Source organism: Bufo bufo, chromosome 4 (assembly GCF_905171765.1).
Source record: "Bufo bufo chromosome 4, aBufBuf1.1, whole genome shotgun sequence".
NCBI lineage: Eukaryota > Metazoa > Chordata > Amphibia > Anura > Bufonidae > Bufo > Bufo bufo.
The window spans coordinates 515,580,906-515,602,369 of record NC_053392.1 but is presented as its reverse complement, the minus strand read 5'-3'; the positions used below and the strand labels follow the sequence as shown (position 1 = coordinate 515,602,369).

Genomic DNA, 21,464 nt, shown 5'->3' with positions numbered 1-21,464 from the left:
CCACTTACCTCTCCTGCTCTTGGACACGGCCGCTCCTCACTGGCGCGCACAGCTTGAGGTCACAGAGCACCCCCATTCATAAAATAAGTACTCCGTGCACCGCTGACAGCTCAGTGGTGTAGGGAGAACTGAGTTTTAGCGCACCAGTGAATGGTGCGCTTTAGAGGTGAAAAAGTATGGTAAAATAGAAAACTAATAAAGTATATTAGAAAAAAGATTTTTTAGGGGACTACGGACAACATAGTAAAAGTTAGTACAAAAGTTTAGTTACTCTTTAAGGGGGGTGGGGGGACACCCTCTTTGATATCTATAAGTCCAAACTGCGCATTATGGCCAGGGGTTGTCTTCATTAATCAGATTGCCCTCGTACATGTACGGGCATTCGGGGGGCTTTAATCCGGAGCACTGTAAATGTAAGACTGATGAGATGGAGATATAACCTTTTTTATGCTGAAGTTATTCTGTACAGGTCGTTGGCTAGAATAGGAAAGGAAGTTTAAGGGCCTGTTCTCATCACGTCATGCAGCGTATGTTGGAGTGGTGAGGACTCGTGATGTAAGGCTGTATCCCACTGTATAAGTGTATAGTGTGACGCTTCCCACCTTCACCACAGTAGATGCCAGTGCTTGGCACTGTCTGGGTTGTCTCCTTCCAGGCCCACTGCACCTGTGTAGTAATGGGCATTCCCACCAGTCCTCTCCCCATACTGCTGCCTCATCTGGCCTGGGCATGGGTCTCCCGACCCTCCACCCGCATCTTGTTCTTCCTGCCCAGAAACAGAACTGCCACTTGCTCCCAGCCGCCCTACAAAGCTCCAGTGACTAAACTAGCACTAATAGGCATTTCCCATATATACATTTAGCGGAGCCTGTGAGTGATGGTGGCATCTGTCAGCTATAGGCTGTTGTAGCCATAGTTAAAAGTGTAAGGGCTTTTTTTCCCCCCCACGGTATGGAGCAGCGTCGTCTACTACACCATTCTATACTTTTATACCAGCTTGTGCTGGCCAGATGGAGGCCAAAGGGGCCCTCTTGGCCTCCGCCTGACTCTGGAGCCCTAAGTACACATGGTCTTGGAGGCTCTGTTACCTGTTTCAAGTATACCATGCCATATATATAGTGAGGTGTATGGTATACTTGAAGCAGGTGACAGAGCCGCTTTAATAAAAGCCCTGTGCTAGCGGTGGCTCGCCGTAGTTATCAAAAGGCGCCGGCCTCTCCATAACGAAGGCCTATCCAGCACCTTTCCATATCCTGACCTATCCTCAGAACAGCTGATCGGCGGGGTGTCAAACCCCCACTGATCAACTAGTGATGCCTCCTCCTGAGGATGTAGGCTGGACAGCATCTTCAAAGCCCCTAGCTCTACTTCTGTTTCACCTCCGCTCCACTTTTGTTTTATTTGATGTCTATGAAAGTTTTTACCCGATTCCACGCAGGGAATGTTATTCTGTCTGTGTTCCTGTGTAGATTGAAGGTAGCGCTCTTTGTCTGGATTAGTCCTATTTACAACCTTACTTGGTGTTGCTGCATTTAGTTTTTCCATGTAGTCATGAAATATTGCAGTCATGAAGGTGGTATGTTATGTATATTCAGAGGTTTTCCGAGGTAACAGTGTGACACACGCCCTGCAGACGTCAGCATGCGGCGGGATTATGTAAGCTGTTGGCTGCGGGGCAGACGGCAATGAGTACTAGTATGTACAGGTAATATTCAGCACTTCTTCCTGCGGCCTCACTGCTGTACACCAGTAAATGGAAGGCCTTCAGTTTTCCTCTTTTGTCAGCTGCTTTTTAAAAGATTTTGCCGAGCAAAATGAAAATTAAGTAGAGGCAATGAGGTGGGGGCTGTTTAAAAAAAACAACAAAAAACGCCCAACTTTTGGAAAGTCCTGTTGCCATGACTCCTGTCCCTGCTAGACATGACTTGATAACCTGCCATTTCCATTCATGTCACTGCTGCGGCTCTGCTGCCACATGCCATTCTTGCATACGTGCACTGCAAAACGAAAGTTTAAAACTTTGAATAGACTAATTGATAAAAAAAAATATTTTATGGGTTTTCCTTTTAGTAATGATTTCGATTTTTTGCACGTGCCCGTAGCCTGCCCCCAAAACTGAAGATTCATATTGCTCATACCTGCTCCGCGCTGCCGCCGCTGTTTTCATTTTTTAGTCCCAACACGGTTTACATCCTGTGGTGCATAGATATGGTCACGTACACTGGCTTCAGCGGTGATGTGGCCACAAACATGTTAACGCCATGCCCGTGCACCTCCGGAAAAATAACGATGTGGGGACCAGAGAGACGGAGGGAAGGTAAATGAGTCTTCTGTTTCAGGAGACAGCGTGTGGGCACATGCTAAAAAATCATAATTCCTGGAAAACCCCTTTAAGACTATGGACTCACTTGGGAGTATTATTATTTTTATTATTGCATAGAACGTTGTAACTTTTTATTTTATTTTTTTTTTTTTTTTTTTTTTTTTTCCCTCTATAGCTTTCATTTTCAGTGCATCTGTGGACTGTTCCTTCTCTCTTCCCAGTGAACCTGTCAGAGAGCTGCTCTGTTGGCTCGATCTGTCGACCTTATCTGCCCTTCCCTAACAGCTCATAAACACGCCTTATATCTATGTTATGAGTTTGATAAAAAAAACGTAAATGAGTGCTTATGAGCTGTCAGGAGTTCAGAGATGAGGGCTACACATCGAACCGTCAGAGCAGCTCTCTGACGGATTCACTGATGAAACAGTCTGCAGACACAAACTGAAAGCTGGGGAGGAAAATGTTGTAAATTGTTAGTAAAGACCAATTAAAAAATATTTTGGCACAAAGAAAAGAATGCAATAATCAATGACCCCAAAGGTGTCCATGGCCTTTAACACCTTACAGGATGCAGCAGGTAAGTGGCACCCCCGTTAATATGATGATATGACGCTATCCAGCGTCCATGAGCTTAGGAGATTTAGAAGAGACATTCTTTCTCGTGCATGGCATTGGGGGACACAGCACCATGGGTATATGTCCAACTACCACTAGGAGGCGACACTAGACATAAAAAAAGTGTTGGCTCCTCCCCGTTGGGCTATACCCTCTCCACAGACACTAGGAAGCTCAGTTTTGTTCTAGTGTCCATAGGAGGCAGACCTGACCTGCTTTTTTGTGCAGGTCATCCTGCTACTTTTTTAGTTTATTTTTTCTTCAATCATTTTCTCTTTCTCTGCAGGTTTCGGCCTGCGGCAGGGGTGGCTCCATCGTGTTCCACTTTAGTTGCCCCCCTGCGGGCGCGTACTCAGGTACCTGGCAGCCACCCAGTCCCCACTTGTAACTGCTTCCGCAGTGGAATTCCGGTAGACCCACGGCTCCCGTGTTGAGTCCGCCGAGGGGGTGGTCATTGCTGCGCCTGAAGACATCGGAAGGTAAGTGATCCGGATCCATTGTGGGGGCCCTGTAGTCCCCTTCTCCTTCCCCAACTCCCTCCCATGGCCTCTTAGGGTCTGGGGCACTTTGCTGGGTGGTCCACCCACTTTATCTCCCCTATCCCCATGAAGGGGGTTATTTTGGGGCCAAGATACCTGCAGAGAGGCCCATGTCTCTTCTGGGTCCGGCACTTCCACGGAAGTCGCAGCATTAATGGGACGTGGGGCGGAGCGGAGCGGGTGTTTTTCCTGAGGGCTTCCTCAATTCCCCTCGGCCCTGTGTTCCTCCCGGCTTCAGGACGCCTCCGCGATCGCAAGCTTCCCTTTCCGGCTGCACTTCCTAATCTAGGCCCCGGCTTTTCGGCCGACTAGGCCGCAGGTCACGTGGGGCGGAGCCTTCTCTCCGCCCACTCCTGGTTTCCCGGGCTCTCTCATTCGCCCTCCCTCCTTGGGAGGGGCCTCTGCTCCTTGCCCAATCCAGCGTCACGTGGGGCGGAGCCTTCTCTCCGCCCACTCCTGGCTTCCCGGGCTTTCATTCTCCCTCCCTCCGTGGGAGGGGCCTCTGCTCCTTGCCCAATCCAGCTACAGCTGCCCTGCTCTGTCAGAGGGGCGGTTCTTCCTCCGGCTGCCGGCTTCTTTCTCTTCACCGGTTCCATCTTCTGCTGCATGGGGCGCGCTGACACAGCTCCTGGGGTCGGGTAGGCAGCCTCTGGCTGATTTTGCTCTGCAGGCTCCCCCCCCCCCCTTCCTCTCAATTGCTGCATTCTCCTGCAGCCCTGCCACCTGATCTATTGCTGCTGCACCTCTTAGGATCAGTGGCTCCGGGGACAGTTAGGTCAGCCCTGCTGCTCTGAGGGCCTCCTCTCCCAGCCTCCTCATCGCCACGTATTTCACGTGCGTCCGTTGTCTTACGGAGGTTTCCATGTGGTCGGCTTGTAGTCGTCTCCCCCCCCCCCCCCCTTTTTCCACCCTTTTGTGTAGGTCCCCCCTGAATGGGCTCCCTCCTTGTCGAACCATGGGAACCTGGCCTGACTCGCCCAATCCCCGGCGGAGTCGCTGGAGCGCTACCTACGAATTGCGGTCTCCTCTCCCGCTAGGCTCACGTCGATACAGGGTCACGCAAGGAGTAGCCCACGGACCAACCTCTGGTGGTCTTAACTAGCTTCCACCCCTCCTCGGCATCCTTGGGTCTCCCCAGGACAAGCCTGAGGCTGGTGACGAAGCCTTCTCTGCCAGTTGCCTCTGGGGACACCTCTGCACCGATTCTCTCGGAACAGAGCATCAGGCGGTCTTCCACCATACAGAAGCCCTCTGTGAGGTCAAGACAAACGTGCACGGAGGAACCTACCCTACCCAGGTTTCGGTGTCCCTCTAGTGGACTTTCGGATGGCGCTCTCCTACCTGCACAGGTAATTACCGCACTGGTAAGCCAGCTGTCTCCGTGCTTAGCAACTGGGACACCTACGTGGTGTCTCTGGTACGTGCGCCCTCGTAGGCTGTACACGACAGACCTTCCTGGTTCCCCTCACCAGGGGCTATGTTCCAGGCAAGCTGATAATTCAGGCAAACGCCTCTGGTAGGGTTGGTAACCCTCCTCGGCCTCTAAAGGTTCTTTTGTAGTAGCCTGTATCAGAGAATACAGGCCGGCTTTTATTGCCGTGGCGATAAGTTCCTACACTTACTCCAGATGCTGTAGCCATTACCCCTGGTTAGCTCTATGGTGTTCCACGTGGCACTATTTCCCCCTGCCGGGTGAGATACACAGGCCGCCAGCAATTGCCCCTGTCTGTTTCCAGCCACCTTGCTCCCTTCATAGGTAGAGTTCCTACACCATCTCCTGATGCTGTAGCCAATACCCCTGGCGGGCTCTATTGTGTTCCATGCGGCAACATTTCTCCCTACGGGCGAGATATAGAGGCCACTTTCAATTGCCATAGAATTGCCCCTCTCTGGGTCTAGTGGGCACCAAGTTGCCACCTTGATCCCTTTATAGGTAGAGTACCTGCACCATCTCCGGATGCTGTAGCCGTTACTCCTGTCTGGCTTCATGGTTTACCATGTGGCATTTTCTCTCCCTTACCGGACGAGATATTGAGGCCTCCTCCAATTGCCGTGGCCATTGCACCTACCTCATCATAGTGTGCACCAAACAGCCATCTTACTCTCTTCTTAGGTAGATTCCTGCAACCGTTACACCTGTCTGGCTCTATGGAGTACTATGCGGCCCTGTTTCCCTCTGGTGAAATAGAGGGCCTCCTTCAGTTGCCATTGCACTTAATTGTGGTGTACACCTGTCGTTCTTGTGGTACCGTGTGCCCTATTTCCCCCCTCCCGAGCGGAATATAGGTAGCATTGCTAACGCGGTAGCCGCTGGACTTCTCTGGTCCTAGGGGGCACCATGCGGCCACATTGCTCTAATTTTAAATCTAGTACCTCTACCATCTCCAGATGCTGTACCCATTGCACCTGTCTGGTTGTATCTCTGCACTACACAGCCGTATTGCTACTTTACCAGGTTGTAGACCTGTTCCCTCCAAATGCGGTTGCATTTCCGGATGCTGTGGCTTTGTTTCCACTCTCCTTAGTGTGCAACATGCTGCCACTTTAGCTCGGTTTTAGGCGTGTATTTTTAGCCCACGTGCTGGGCCCTAGGGTGCAATCTGTGGCCCATACAGTTTCTGTATTACGGGGTGCTTCCTTCCCTGGACTCTATTCTATAATCCAGACATCTACTGTCGTGCTCTATGGTCTTCTTGTGTTTTCTCAAGGCACTGTCTACAATAGGCCATCCTGGTTCAGCATGTACACGGTAACCATATCTGGCAGGGCTGGGCCAGCCCAACCCCCACCTCCACCTTGTCGGTCTACTGCTACTTCTGTGTACCCAGTATATGGCTGATCTGTTCGGATCTGGTGGGTGGTCCACATACAACCACGCTCCCTACACCATGGCCATGTGGTTGTTGGCTTTCGTGCTAGGGTTGCTCTTGCCATCCCTATAAAGTACTTCTGTCTGCGGCACTCCGCGTTACCCCATATCATAAGGAGTACCCGCGTTTTTCTGTTACAGAGCGGACCACTCCTGGTGGAGTACAGTCATCTCCACTGGATCTTTTTCCTTGTTGGGGTACGGGGTTGGTGAGCTCCGGCCGCTGCAGCGGTTTTCGGCCATCACTGGATGTCCTCCGCCACACGGAATCCTTCTGGGGTCACCGTTTTTTCCTCGTTGGACGTCCTTCCTAATGGTCAGGGACGGAAACACTGAGCGCCACACACCTGCCTGGTAGGTGAATTTTCTGCTGATTGCTCTGGCATCGGACAGGGTTCCGTAGTTCCTTCTGGGTCCGGGTGTTCCCTTATATTCTCTGCTTAGTTGTACTATATGACAGAGGGCAGTTCCCTTGGACCTTGCTATTGTCTGCGCCTGTCTGGTACTCCCCCTGGGAGTCTTCTGTGTGTCGGTCGCAGCTGGTTTCTACATTTCGTGTAGTCACTCCCAGTTTCTTTATAACGACTTCGCCATTCCTCATGCGTATGGGTGTTTGTCGATTTTGTGGTACAACCCAAGCGGCTGTACTTGTCCTCTCCGGGACAATGTATATAGATTGCTAGCCACTTTTCTTAGAATGGTTAGTTGTCCATGACCAATCCCTTCCCATGTAGCGGTTCTTTTAATTTTTTTCTTGGTTATTCGGCCTTTCGTTGTCCTCTAGTGGTTCAGTTCCTGGTTCCTTGTGAGCCCATACCGGGTACTCATTTCTGGAGTCCCTGCCCCTGTTCATGGACCACGCAGATTCTGTATGATAATCGTTGTTTGTAGAATCTTCCTCCTTATATTGTTGGGAGTACTCTCCTTCTCCTCCCACGCCTTTCAGTCCAGTGTGTCCCTGCTGAGATTTCCTGGGCCTGCATCTCCATGATACTTAATTTGGCCGGAGTTTCTCCGGTCTTGCGCTTTTCAGCGATATTTTGTTTTCAGAGGCTCGTTCCTCGTCTCCTGGTTGTGGGATGCAGGTCTTATCTTATCTTTTTTCCTGGCCTTTACTTGCAACCCCCTCCCTTTCCAAGGGTTGGCGGTTTCCCTTGGCGCCTTTGGGGTTTCAACCTTTCAATAGGGCGCTTATCTTCAATACCTGCCTTGCGGTGGGGGGAGTCCTGCTCACTTCATGTGAGCCTTGCTATGGCTTCTCTCACTCCAGGGTGTCCCTGCTGAGATTTCCAGGGCCTGCATCTGGTCCCCTTTTTTCCCTGATACTTCTTTTGGCCAGAGTTTCTCCGGTCTTGCGCTTCTCAGCGATATTTTGTTTTCAGGGGCTCGTTCCTCGTCTCCTGATTTTGTGATGCCGGCCTCATCTTTTCTCTTTTCCTGGCATTTACTTACAACCCCTTCCCTTTTCAAGGGTTGTCGGTTTCCGTTATAGTCTTTGGGGTTTTTTCCTTTCAATAGGGCGCTTATTTTCATCACCTGTTTTGCGCTGAGGGGAGACCTGCTCCCTTCACATGTGAGCCTTGCTATGGCTTCCCTCACTCGTTTGGCCTTCATTGAGTCCATGTTCCCTTGTTCCCCTGGCCTGTCAGGGGTTGACCTCAGGGTGTTTGTGCTTTTGCCTGAGTCAATTAGAATATTGGGTAGCTCCACTACGTGGTGCTGTCCTACTTTCTCTCTCCAGCCTTTGACTGAGCTCGGTGTTTCCCTTTTGCCGCCTTCTTGCATTTGGGTCCTTCTCCCAGGCATTTGTCCTGGGGTGCGGGCAGTCTTCGCTGTTGCTTCATTGGTGTTTCTACCTTATTATGAGGCTTCTTGCCTATTCTGTGCTTTTCCCCCTGTTGGGTCACATGGTTCTCACGCACCTGTATGCCCAACCGGTGGCATGGCTGTTCTTTTTCCCACCCTCGGGGACTGCTTTGGGACGTCCCATGGTGCTGTGTCCCCCAATGCCATGCACGAGAAAATTGGATTTTTTGTACTCACCGTAAAATCCTTTTCTCGTAGTAGGCATTGGGGGACACAGATCCCACCCTATGTTGTTTTACTTCCTCTTCTCCGGGCTGGTCTCTTGATCTTTCCCGGTACGGGAGTTGTTGGTTCCTTGCCTTTCTTCTCTCTCCTACTGCTTTTGGTACAAACTGAGCTTCCTAGTGTCTGTGGAGAGGGTATAGCCCAACGGGGAGGAGCCAACACTTTTTTTATGTCTAGTGTCGCCTCCTAGTGGTAGTTGGACATATACCCATGGTGCTGTGTCCCCCAATGCCTACTACGAGAAAAGGATTTTACGGTGAGTACAAAAAATCCAATTTTTCTAGGCCACTGGTGCTATGAGGGCGCAAGGTGTCGGTGGAAGTTAGAGGTTGGCAGGGCCTCTTGTACTCTCCCCGGGGTGCAGAATTCTGAGATGAGGACCTGGTGGAGTCCTCACACTGTACGACTGCCTGGCTACAGTCACTGGTGAGGTGTTTGCCTTGCGTCACCACCGGCTGTAGAATTGCCTGGCTTTATCTTTGTATCACTTGAGTAACAGGTTTTGACATTATTTGTTTACTACAGGAGGATGAAAAGTTTTTGTCCGAAGTTTTTGCGCAGTTGACCGACGAAGCCACGGATGATGATAAAAGACGGGAATTGGTAAGAGGTGTTCCCAGATTCCAATCGCCTATTTAACGACTGTGACAACCTATCCTAAGGACTGCCAATACGTGACTTTGCAGCAGCCTTTAAGAGGCTGTATTGTGTAGCACATTTGGCTCCGATTTACTAATAATAAAGATGGCGTCCCCTTAGACTGGCCGTCTAGACCTGCAGCAGATTTATCACAGGGGCTCAGGCTGGAGGATAAATGTGGAACCCTAGGGCTTTCCGTTCACTTGGCCTGCTGCTGGGGCAAAACTTGAAGGGGTTGTCTGGGCTCCAGATATTAATGAGTAGGTTATCAATATTAGATCGGCGACACCCCCTCCGATTAGCTATTTGAAGGGGCTGTGCGACCACTGCGTCCTCGTCTGTGTTTACCTCCCTTGTGGCGGTGGTGCGGCGCAATTACAGATTCTTCCCATTCCAGTGAGGAGGCATTACCAATAAGAACCTCCTATTACTGCTAAAGGCATAGAGCCACCGCTGAGTGGGGACAACAAGACCATAGATATTATACATACATTACAGTAATATCGCCCGGTGCTGGTGCAAAAAACATGCTCTATAATTGACAAAATAATAATAATGATACCTATTGGGGCCTGAATTCAACAGTCTTAACGAATAGAAATACAGGGGCAGGGACATAAAAGTAATATAATTATTAGCTGGACTTCCACAATACAGAGTGGTACAAAAGAGCTAGAATAGCATATTCCAAGCAAGTCCATAAAAAGAGTCCAGACCACCAGCGATATTAAGTGTCCATACACATTATAGAAAATGGTCGGTTCCACTCGGTGAAGAGATGCCTGTGGCTGAGAAGGACACAGCGGTCGCAGGAGCACCACAGCTGATTGGAGGGGAAGTCAGACCTGTGCCGATCTGATATTGGTGACCTGTCTATAGGTCACCAGCAGCCTGATCCATAGTGACTCTGATCCTATTGTGCACCCTACAGGTATAAAATAAAGGTGTAAGAAAAAGTAATGCTTCAGTAGGAATAAATAGTGTCATAAAAATCATTTTAAAAAAATGCCTGCAAAACAATTCCAAAATTCTATTGGGAGTATGTCCCTGCACAGTCTGCCACTGTCCAATCAGCGCTGCCCATGTTAGGCTGTGCAGGGCCACACCCTCAGCCGGTAACGCCCATCTGAGCCTTAATTGCAAACTGCTAGCAATTAATTTATAACCTCTAGTAGGAATAATAGAGGAATGTCACAACAGAGGCATAATAGATGGGATGCTTCAGAATTGTTACAAGTGATTGCCAAAACAAGTTGTTAGAAGAGGTGACGGGTCCTTTTCTCGCTCGTTCATTGGGGGACACAGGACTGTGGGTATAGCTCCTGCTGCCACTAGGAGGCGACACTAGGCTGAAAAAAGTGTTAGCTCCTCCGCTGCAGGCTATACCCCCTCCAGCATGGAGAGAGGAACTCTGTTTTTAGCTTAGTGTCGCAGGAGGCATCATGCTTTATTATTTTCCTTTTTTTCCCTTTTAGGTTATGGGGAACTGAGTAGCCTGTCTACCCAGGGAGCGAGTCCGGTGTCCGGTCTTCCTCACCGGCCGACCTCCCTCAAGAAGAAAACTCTTCACCCTTCCATATAAACTCATAGTTTTGTTTTTGTTTTTTCAGGTCAATTTTTTTAAGGAATTCTGTGCGTTTTCACAGACATTACAACCTCAAAATAGAGATGCTTTTTTCAAAACTTTGGCAAATCTAGGAATTCTTCCTGCCCTGGAAATAGTCATGGTAGGTAATGCAGTCGTCACATTTTCTTTATTGCATGTGCTGCTTTGGGTTTTCTGCAGGTAACTCTGTAGGATGCATCTATGGTGCTTCCATAAAGGGCCAGGTTCTCATCTTACTACTGTGGTTCTCCCACCATAAGCATTCATGCCATATTGTTTCAAGTTAAAGGTGTTATCCAGGAATTTATATTGCTGACCTATCCTCTGGATTGTTTATCAGTATCAGATCGGGGGGGTTATTCCCGAGACCTAGAGGCTGGGCGCTTTGTGAGTGCCGCAACCTGTTCCTAGGCTATGTTACGTCACTGTACATCGGTCACGTAGCCTAGTTGCAGCTTAGCCCCATTCATGGTATAGGTTTATAGTGGCTCACCCTTCAGACAGCTAAGGTAGGTGCTCAAACTAAGGTGTGGTTCACCCTAAACACAGTGGGGGGTTTGGAAATTATGATATAATATAGTGAGCACTCAATATCTGCTGCTATACATCTGGTCCGATTTATAAATTATTTATTAAGTCACAATACAGCATATATTACATGAATTTAGATTAAAATTGAACAGTATATTATATAGCTCAGTCTGATATAAAATATCGCAATTTGTTATTCCAGATATATATCAATAAAAATTGAAAAATTAAAAATAAACTTATTATAAAAATATAAATATAGAAAATCCTTATTGTATCTTTATAAGCGCTGCACCTGTGTTTGCAGCACTACAAAGTCTGTCATATATCTATGCTGGGAGGAAAGGCTCACAATTTCATGCGGTATCTTCGTGAGTGTAAAGTTCAATATTACTCACTTATTTGGGGTCCAGCTTGTGCGTATCAGTCCGTGGTGGCGTCCCACCACAGGTCAGTGCACTCACCCGGTTTCTTTATAGCGCTATAGGATAGCTTCCAATAGCTCCACTCTGCAGTGTCGTTATGGTAGATGAAAAACCTGCTTACAACTGACTTCTATGCGCCCCACGTGTAGCTGGCGTCTTGTGTTTTACCGGCACTCCACGAGGTCAGGGCGTCAGGGAGTCCTCACTTGTAGATCAGTTCGAGGCTCCTATGGTGAGTCAGGAATAATATCAGTTACCGTCTATGCGGTTATGTCCATAACTCTGCATGCTGATCAGCTGGTGATTCCGGTATGGTGAGGTGTCTCTTTCAATATAAGGATCCCATCCGCTATACGCGTTTCAAGGTCTCTGACCTATTCCTCAGTAGCTGGTTATGAGATCCATCTTTACTTCCTTATATACCCTAAAACGGGTTACACCTCTTACTTAATTGGGGCTCATTCCGAAATCTGGTTTGGAGTGAGATGCTTTTGGAGTCATTCTTCATACTGTTTAATCAGGACATTTCTACTACAAATATATACATTGATATATATCATATACATCGGACAAATCTAGCTCATATGTACTATATAGTTCTGTAATAAATATCATTCTATAATCTAAAAATGTATTTATTATTTTCATAAAATTACCAACAAACATTTCAATAAACATTTTATATATATATAAAATTATAAAATTCGACATAGATTCTGTATATTTGTTAAAGGATTTTCTGAAAAGGTTTTTAATACTAAAATATACTAAAATATTAATTTAATTAAAATATTAATATATAATCGAGATTATTCTGAATTCATCTGTGATTCATGTTCGTAGTGATGTATGGGGGGTGGGGACTCCCAGCGAAGGAGAAATCGGGGTGCCAGTTTTATAGCAAAAACACCGATATCTCGTCCGCCAGGGGCACCCACCCCATAATCTACAGAAAACCGAATATTTCAAAATCCGCATTGAGACCCTCAGGTAATAGTGTGTTAAAATCATAAATGCGTCTTGCCTCCTGTCTTGACATATTAGCGATATTATCACCACCCCTCCAATGTATATCTATTTTTTCGAATGCCATAAATTTTAATAGGGAGGGATCCTGATTATGGTGATACTTAAAATGATTGGACAATGAGTGCTTTTCGTATCCTGTTCTGATCTTAGTCATATGTTCAGTGATCCTAACTATTAGTAGCCTTTTTGTCCGCCCTATATATTGTTTTTTACAGGGACATTCTATCATGTATAAAACGTTTGATGTATTACATGATAAAAAGGTATCTATTTCATACGAGAATGAGTTTGATGTGGAAGAGATTAAGCTTGTCTTTTTCGGAAATTTTGTCTTTTTACAATTACTACAGGTGTTACACCTGTAGAAACCCTTCAAATTGAAATAATTTTTATGGGTATTTTCCTTTTTATTTTTTATGGTTGGTGCTACTTTAAGGGCCAGATTGGGTGCTTTCGTGTATACTATTTGAGGACCGTTTGTTAAATATGGTCCTATTAATTTATCATTTGTGACATGATGCCAATGGTTTTTAATAATGGCTTCAATCTTCCTGTATTGTGCACTATAGGGTAAGACAATTCTAATTGGGTCCCCTATTTTGGGGTCAATTTCTATTCTGGTCCCTATTTTTTTCTTCAAAGAATATTTTTCTGTTCATATCTTTCACTTCCACTAGAGCTTTTTCTATTTGTTGCGGAGGGTATTTTTTTGTTAGGAACTGTTCTTTCATGGATATAGCCTCTTTCATATAGTCCTCTTCCCTTGTACAGTTGCGCCGTAGTCTTCTGAATTGTCCCTTAGGGATATTCAGCAGCCATCTCGGGAGATGGCAGCTTGTATAAAGGATATAGCTGTTCCTCGCTATCTCTTTTTGATATGTTTGACAGATTAGTTTTTCATCTTCCACCATAATAGTTAGATCCAAGAACTCTATTTGTTTTTTATGGATTTTAGAACTAAATTTTATATTATTCTTATTCCGATTTTATATGGTCCAAAAATAATGCTAAATGTTCCTCCGTTCCCCTCCAGATACGAACATGAATCACAGATGAATTCAGAATAATCTCTATTATATATTATTTTAATTAAATTAATATTTTAGTATATTTTAGTATTAAAAACCTTTTCAGAAAATCCTTTAACAAATATACAGAATCTATATCGAATTTTATAATTTTATATATATATAAAATGTTTATTGAAATGTTTGTTGGTAATTTTATGAAAATAATAAATAAATTTTTAGATTATAGAATATTTATTACAGAACTATATAGTACATATGAGCTAGATTTGTCCGATGTATATGATATATATCAATGTATATATTTGTAGTAGAAATGTCCTGATTAAACAGTATGAAGAATGACTCCAAAAGCATCTCACTCCAAACCAGATTTCGGAATGAGCCCCAATTAAGTAAGAGGTGTAACCCGTTTTAGGGTATATAAGGAAGTAAAGATGGATCTCATAACCAGCTACTGAGGAAGAGGTCAGAGACCTTGAAATGCGTATAGCGGATGGGATCCTTATATTGAAAGAGACACCTCACCATACCGGAATCACCAGCTGATCAGCATGCAGAGTTATGGACATAACCGCATAGACGGTAACTGATATTATTCCTGACTCACCATAGGAGCCTCGAACTGATCTACAAGTGAGGACTCCCTGACGCCCTGACCTCGTGGAGTGCCGGTAAAACACAAGACGCCAGCTACACGTGGGGCGCATAGAAGTCAGTTGTAAGCAGGTTTTTCATCTACCATAACGATACTGCAGAGTGGAGCTATTGGAAGCTATCCTATAGCGCTATAAAGAAACTGGGTGAGTGCACTGACCTGTGGTGGGACGCCACCACGGACTGATACGCACAAGCTGGACCCCAAATAGTGAGTAATATTGAACTTTACACTCACGAAGATACCGCATGAAATTGTGAGCCTTTCCTCCCAGCATAGATATATGACTGAGACTTTGTAGCGCTGCAAACACAGGTGCAGCGCTTATAAAGATACAATAAGGATTTTCTATATTTATATTTTTATAATAAGTTTATTTTTAATTTTTCAATTTTTATTGATATATATCTTAGCCCCATTCATGTCAGTGGGGCCGAGCTGCAATACCAGACACTGCCACTATACTATGTACAGCGCTGTGCTTGGAAAGCTTGCCAGGAGCCCACAGAGCTACCATCAGCAATGACTGATTCCTGGAACGGCTAATCGGCAATAGGACAGCTGAGGATGGGGCATCATTATCTGTTCCAGGATAACCCCTTGAAAGGGGTTGTCTGGGTTCCGAGCTGAGCCCGGTGACGTCGCCGGCACTAATGGACAGACTTTAGCACTGCTCTAGTCTGTAAAACGGCTAGGGCAGCGCTAAATCCCACCCATCAGTGTCGGTGACGTTACCGGGAACACTGCTAGGCTGAAGCCTCCGCCCGGCAGTGTAAAAAAATGTAAACCATAAAGCCCTTGCCCTGCGTGATGCTGCGCAGGGCAAGGGAGAGCATCTGAGCATGAAATGCTTCGATACTCGTGTCAGAGGGCCTGAGTGATGTGGATTTTAAGTTGTTGCTTCCAGGTTATCTGTAAGACATCCTATGATTTAAAGGAGCTGTCCCAGAATTACAACTCGTCACCTGTTCACTGTGTAGGCGAATAGTAGAAGTTGTTCTGAAACGGCCCTTTTTCTGCCAAGGTTGTTTGGTAGCCAGGATTCTTGTCAGTTTGGACAAATATATAACCTAAATTACAAAATAAAAAAATCCTACTTGCTCCCCATACCCATATATTTTCTAAAAGGAGAACCCCCGCCACGTTCTCAAAATGCCACTCAGCACTTTATACCCACGGACATCTTCATTCAGCACAGTCGCGTCACAGTATTATGACCACCAGCTAATATCCAGAGTAACCTCAATGTGCCGCATGGACATCAGCTAGACGGACTGGGAGTGACTCAGTAAGGTCCTGGTAGGTTGTCACAGGTATCTGGAGCCATGCTGACTGCAGTGCATCCCACAGCTGCTGGGGGGCGCATGGGGGGATGATCCGTAGATCGATTATGACAAGCGAGGGTTCAAGTCTGAGGAAGTCTTGGCCATGCTCTTCCATCCATTGTCATTTTGCGGCCCCAAAATTCCTCCAGCGACTGCTTAGTGTCATGTTCCTTCTTTGCTCGGTGTGTGAACTGCCACTTGCAGCTGTGGAGGTTGTCCGCTTGCGAATGTTGAATTGAATAGAGCACGTCTGCAGCGTCCAAACTGAACAACTGCAGCAGAAACTGTCGGAATCTGCCATATGAACGGGCCCTAACGGTAAAATGCAAGTTAATTGAAGTTTATAAAAACCCCATTCACACACTGCAGATTTCATACTTTGCAGTGCAGGGTGCAAAACATGCATGTGACACATGTACATTGGTGGCTTGGAATTGTCCCCCTTCTATGAACTTGGCCTTTAAAGGGATTGTCTGGAAATGCCTAAATGAAAGTAGTTGTCCACTTCTTATTCTATTGATGACCTATCCTCAGATCGCACTTGCTTGCGCTCTGGCTGTCATGTCTTTGCAGCTTCTTTACTTCCTCCATGGTCGCCGGCTCCGACGCAGCGAGGGACTGGCTTTAGCAGTGATGTGTCCACAGGACAGAAGTCTCAGCTGAAGCCGGTGATGAGCTGCAGCGGAGAAGGTGAAGGAAGTAAACAGGCTGTAGATTGGAAGCCAGCCCGCAGGACCGGACCAGCTGAGGGCAGGTAAGTATGGGTCTTTCCCATAGCGGAGGCCGGCTGCAGACATCAGTTGAAAGTTGGGTACAACCCCTTTAATGGTCGTCTTGTTGAGGCTACTTTTACACTAGCGTTTTCAGTTCCGCTATTGAGATCTGTCATAGGACTGAACGAAACGGAATGCACCAAAATGCATTCCTTTCCGTTTGGTTGCGATCGCATCGCGGTCCGCAATGTGGTGCGGAGCAAGACCGATCCGTCCTGGCACACAATGTAAGTCAATGGGGAACGGTCTGTTTTCTCTCGACACAATCGAAAACGGATCCGTCCCCCATTGACTTTCAATTGAGTTCATGGCGGATCCGTCATGGCTATAGAAGACATAATACAACAGAATCCGTTCATGACGGATGCATGCGGTTGTATTATTGTAACGGAAGCGTTTTTGCCGATCCATGACTGATCCGCAAAAAACGCTAATGTGAAAGTAGCCATTTCCAACACATGTAAGTTCTTTGTGATAATATTCTCTCTGTATTTAATATCTGTTCTATTCACCTGCTCTTTTTAGGGTATGGACGACTTACAAGTTCGAGCTGCTGCCACAGATATATTTTCATATCTGGTAGAATTTAGTCCATCCATGGTGCGGGAGTTTGTGATGCAGGAAGCTCAGCAGAGTGACGATGTAAGTACTCCACATACACCCGGCCTTGTCTTTTCTGGTTACTACTTCTCTTGTAGATCACTGCTTGTTTCATTTTTATCGAGCGTCCATCCCTAAGAAAACAGACGCCTTCAAGGCATTCTGTCCATGTAACTTAAAGGATGATCCCCATCTCAGCCGTTCATGGGTGAGATCGAAATAACCCTCATAAGCGACTGCCGGAGCTGGGTAGTTATCGAACAGCCGAGCGGGCTGCGCTATGCTGATTCCGTAACTACCATAGCAGGAAAAGGGAGCTTTGTAAACGCCCAGGTCAGCCTTAACATTAACACCACTGACAGGTTAACACCTTCCCGTCCGGGCCATTTCCCCCTTGCTGACAGCCTAATTTTGCAAATCTGACATGTCACGTTATGTGGTAATAACTTTGGAACGCTTTTACTTATCCAAGCCATTCTGAGATTGTTTTCTCGTGACACATTGTACTTCATGACAGCGGTAAATTTGAGTCGATATATTTCACCTTTATTTATAAAATAATCCAAAATTTCAATTTCTCTGCTTTTAAAACCGAAAGTGATGCCTCATAAAATATTTATTACTTAACATTCCCCATATGTCTACTTCATGTTGGCATCATTTTGGAAATGTCCTTTTTATTTTTTTAGGACGTTAGAAGGCTTAGAATTGTAGAAGCAATTCTTACAATTTTTAAGAAAATTTCCAAAACCCACTTTTTAAGGACCAGCTCAGGTCTGAAGTCACTTTGTGGGGCTTACATAGTGGAAACCCCCCTTAAATGACCCCATTGTAGAAACTACACCCCTCAAGTTACTCAAAACTGATTTTACAAACTGTTAACCCTTTAGGTGTTCCACAAGAATTAAAGGAAAATGGAGATGACATTCCTAAATTTCACTTTTTTGGGAGATTTTCCATTTTTTCTTTAACACGTCGAGGGTTAACAGCCAGACAAAACTCAATATTTATTACCCTGATTCTGCGGTTTACAGAAACACCCCACATGTGGTCGTAAACTGATGTAAGGGCGCAGATGAAAAGGCGTGCCGTATGGTTTTGGGAAGGCAGATTTACCTGAACTGGCTTTTAGATACCATGTCCCATTTGAAGCCCCCTGATGCACCCTTACAGTAGAAACTCCCAAAAAGTGACCCCATTTTGGAAACTAGGGGATAAGGTGCCAGTTTTATTGGTACTATTTTGGGGTACATATAATTTTTAATTGCTCTATTACATTTTTTTGTGAGGCAAGGTAACCAAAAAATGGATGTTTTGACACGGTTTCTCTTTTACAACATTCATCTGACAGGGTAGATCATGTGCTATTTTTATAGACCAAGTAGTTACGGACACTGATATCAAATATGTCTACTTTGTTTGTTTTCAGTTTTACATAATAAAGCATTTTTGAAAAAAATTGTTTTTGTCTCCATTTTCTGAACACCATTTTATTTTTATTTTTCTGCCGATCGTCTGGTGCAGGGGCTAGTATTTTGCAGGAAGAGTTGATGTTTTTATTGGTACCATTTTTAGGTACATATGATTTTTTGATCATTATTTCACTTTTATAGGGCAAGGTGACCAAAAAATTGGTTGTTTTTTATCACCATTTTTATTTATTTTTACAGCGTTTATCTGAGGGGTTAGGTCATGTGCCATTTTTAAAGAGCAGATCGTTACGGATGTAGCAATACCCAATATGTATACTTTTTCTTATTTGTTTTACACTAAATTCTGTTTCAAAAATGCTGTTTTAGTGTCTCCATAGTCTGAGAGCCATAGCTTTTTTATTTTTTTGACCGATTGTCTTAGTTAGCGTCTCATTTTTTGCAGCATGAGGTGACTGCTACTATTTTGGGGGGCATACGCCTTTTTGATTGCTTGGTGTTGCACTTTGTGATGTTAGTTGACAAAATGTTTTTTTTTTTGCACTGTGTTTTTATTGTGTTCACCTGAGGGGTTAGGTCATGTGATATTTTTATAGAGCAGTTTTTTGTGGATGCGGCGATACCTAATATGTCTATTTTTTTTAATTTATTTTACTTTAAAACAATAAGTTTTGAAGAAAATAAAATATATATTTTAGTGTCTCCATTGTCTGAGTGTCAGTTTTTTTTAATATTTTTTGACTGATTGTCTTAGGTAAGGTCTCATTTTTTGTGGGATGAGGTGACTGGTACTATTTGGGGGGGCATACGCCTTTTTTATTGCTTGGTGTTGCAATTTTTGTGATGCAAGATGACCAAAAAATGCCCTTTTGGCTTTTTTTTTTTTTTTTTTTACGGTGTTCACCTGAGGGGTTAGGTCATTTGATATTTTTATAGAGCTGGTTGTTACAGATGTGGCGAAACCTAATATGTATATATATTTTATTTTAGTTTTTTTCACTTTAATTATTTTTTGTGGTGTTTATCGGACGAGGTGGATCATGTGATATATTTATAAAGCCGGTCGTTACGGACGCGGCAATACCAAATATGTCTTAATTTTTTTATTTTTTTTTCTACTTTTTAAATTATTTTTTACATGTGTCATACAAGACCTCTGGGGGACATTTACCTTTTCTTTCTTCTCTCTGGGGTGGCCTGCTGTCACAGACAGCGGGCTCGCTGCACGGTTAGCGTGCAGCTGCCATCTCTGAATGGATGTTCCACAACGTCCATTCAGAGATGAACATCCACCCATAGGACGTTTATATCCTATGGGCAGATGTGAAGTGGTTAAAGTGTAACTGCAATTTTATTTTTGTAATGTATAGGGGCAGCGATACTGATCAGTTTTGTAATATACTTTTCATTACTGAAAACGTACATTTCTATTTGAAAAATAGCTCTAAAGTGGCCCATTTTGAGCCTTCTGTTTACAGAACACATGCAGTGTTAGCAAGTCTCCACAGTTATGTATTACATAAGTGGTCAGTATCGCTGCCCCTACACATTACACGCATACAAATAGTGGCAGTTACACATGTTCATCTCCTTTATTAATCAATGCTGTAAGGGGTGCGTAAGGATCTCAGTGACTTTGACACAGACCAGGATCAGGGCATGTCCAAAATGACAACTCGTGTGTAAGTCTCCTGTTGTGTGGTGGTAAGTTCCTACCAAAAGTGGACCAAGGAAGGACAACCGGGCAACACAATTATGCTCTCAATCTGCTGCCCAGAAACAATGATTCGGTATGGGGACGAGGGATCACTACAGCCAACTGTTCGGAAGGAACCCCACAATCAGCCCGTCTGAACCCGCCTTTATAATAAGACAAAACAACGTGCGCTTGGAGTTGATTAATGCTGCCTTCTTTTTCTTACATAAAGGGGTTAAGTAAAAATTGGGCAGCCCCTGTCAGTGAGAATCAATACTTGCTCCAGTGCTGCTGCCGCCGCCCTCCTGTTCCTGGCTGCAGTGGTGAATTTCCATGCACACAGGTCACCATGCAGCCAGCCACTGGTCTCAGCAGTACATGGGATGTCTGCACTGGAAGAAGAAAGGGGCGAGGATTGAGTCTCTTGGGATTTCACCCCAATGAGTGTTTGTTTCTCTTTAATGAACTTTGGGGCTCAGTTCTCATTCCTTGCTTTGCTATTGAGGAAATGTGAAGGGATTAGGGGCCGGCCGGCCGGAGGTACAGCTAGCGCTCTGCGTTCAGGTTCTGTGTTACTGTAACGTTTTTTTTCTTCTTTGTCACAGGACATTCTGTTAATAAATGTTGTGATCGAGCAAATGATTTGTGATACGGACCCGGAGCTTGGAGGAGCGGTTCAGCTGATGGGACTTCTGCGGACTCTGATAGACCCGGAGAACATGTTAGCGACAGCTAATGTAAGAACATGCAAATGGGTAAAAGCATCATTTCTTTTTATTTTTTTTTCCAGTTTTTGTACATGTGCAGTGCAGACATACGTGTGGTAACAGAGCTACATATGGCGGTTTAGAAGTATTTCAGCATATATATTCAGGAATTTCAGAAGACACCATTGTCACATGATTGTAACCTCCTTATGGAGTTTTCCAGTACTTATTGTTAGGACAGGGCATCCATATCAGATTGGCAGGTGTCCACCATCCCCGACGATCCGTTATTTGGTGCAGCTGCCAGTCAGGATGCATCAGTTTGCCTCCGTTCAGTCACCATTCCGCTCTGGAGGCCGCCTGCAGCGTTTTGGTGTCCGTCTGATGAAACTGAGCCAAACTGATCCGTCCTGGCACACAATGTAAGTCAGTGGGGACGGATCAGTTTTCTATGACACAATAGAAAACTGATCCGTCCCCCTTTGACTTTCAATGGAGTTCATGACTGATCCGTCTTGGCTATAGAAGACCTAATACAACTGGATCCGTTCATGATGGATGCGTTTTTGCAGATCCATGA

General features: G+C 45.3%; 1 protein-coding gene across 4 annotated transcripts in view; it reads left to right on the top strand.

Annotated features, from left to right (window-relative positions):
• PPP4R3B (protein phosphatase 4 regulatory subunit 3B) overlaps window positions 1–21,464 on the top strand; it is a 49,112-nt gene that overhangs the window by 15,527 nt on the left and 12,121 nt on the right. For 2 of the 4 annotated variants that reach the window (XM_040429710.1, XM_040429709.1), the window contains exons 5-8: window positions 8,963–9,040; window positions 10,687–10,803; window positions 16,977–17,093; window positions 20,783–20,914. In XM_040429710.1, coding sequence (XP_040285644.1) covers window positions 8,963–9,040; window positions 10,687–10,803; window positions 16,977–17,093; window positions 20,783–20,914 — 444 coding nt within the window. Of the gene's footprint in view, window positions 1–8,962; window positions 9,041–10,686; window positions 10,804–16,976; window positions 17,094–20,782; window positions 20,933–21,464 lie in introns of all 4 variants that reach the window. The other 2 variants (XM_040429708.1, XM_040429707.1) reach the window with 1 other exon arrangement.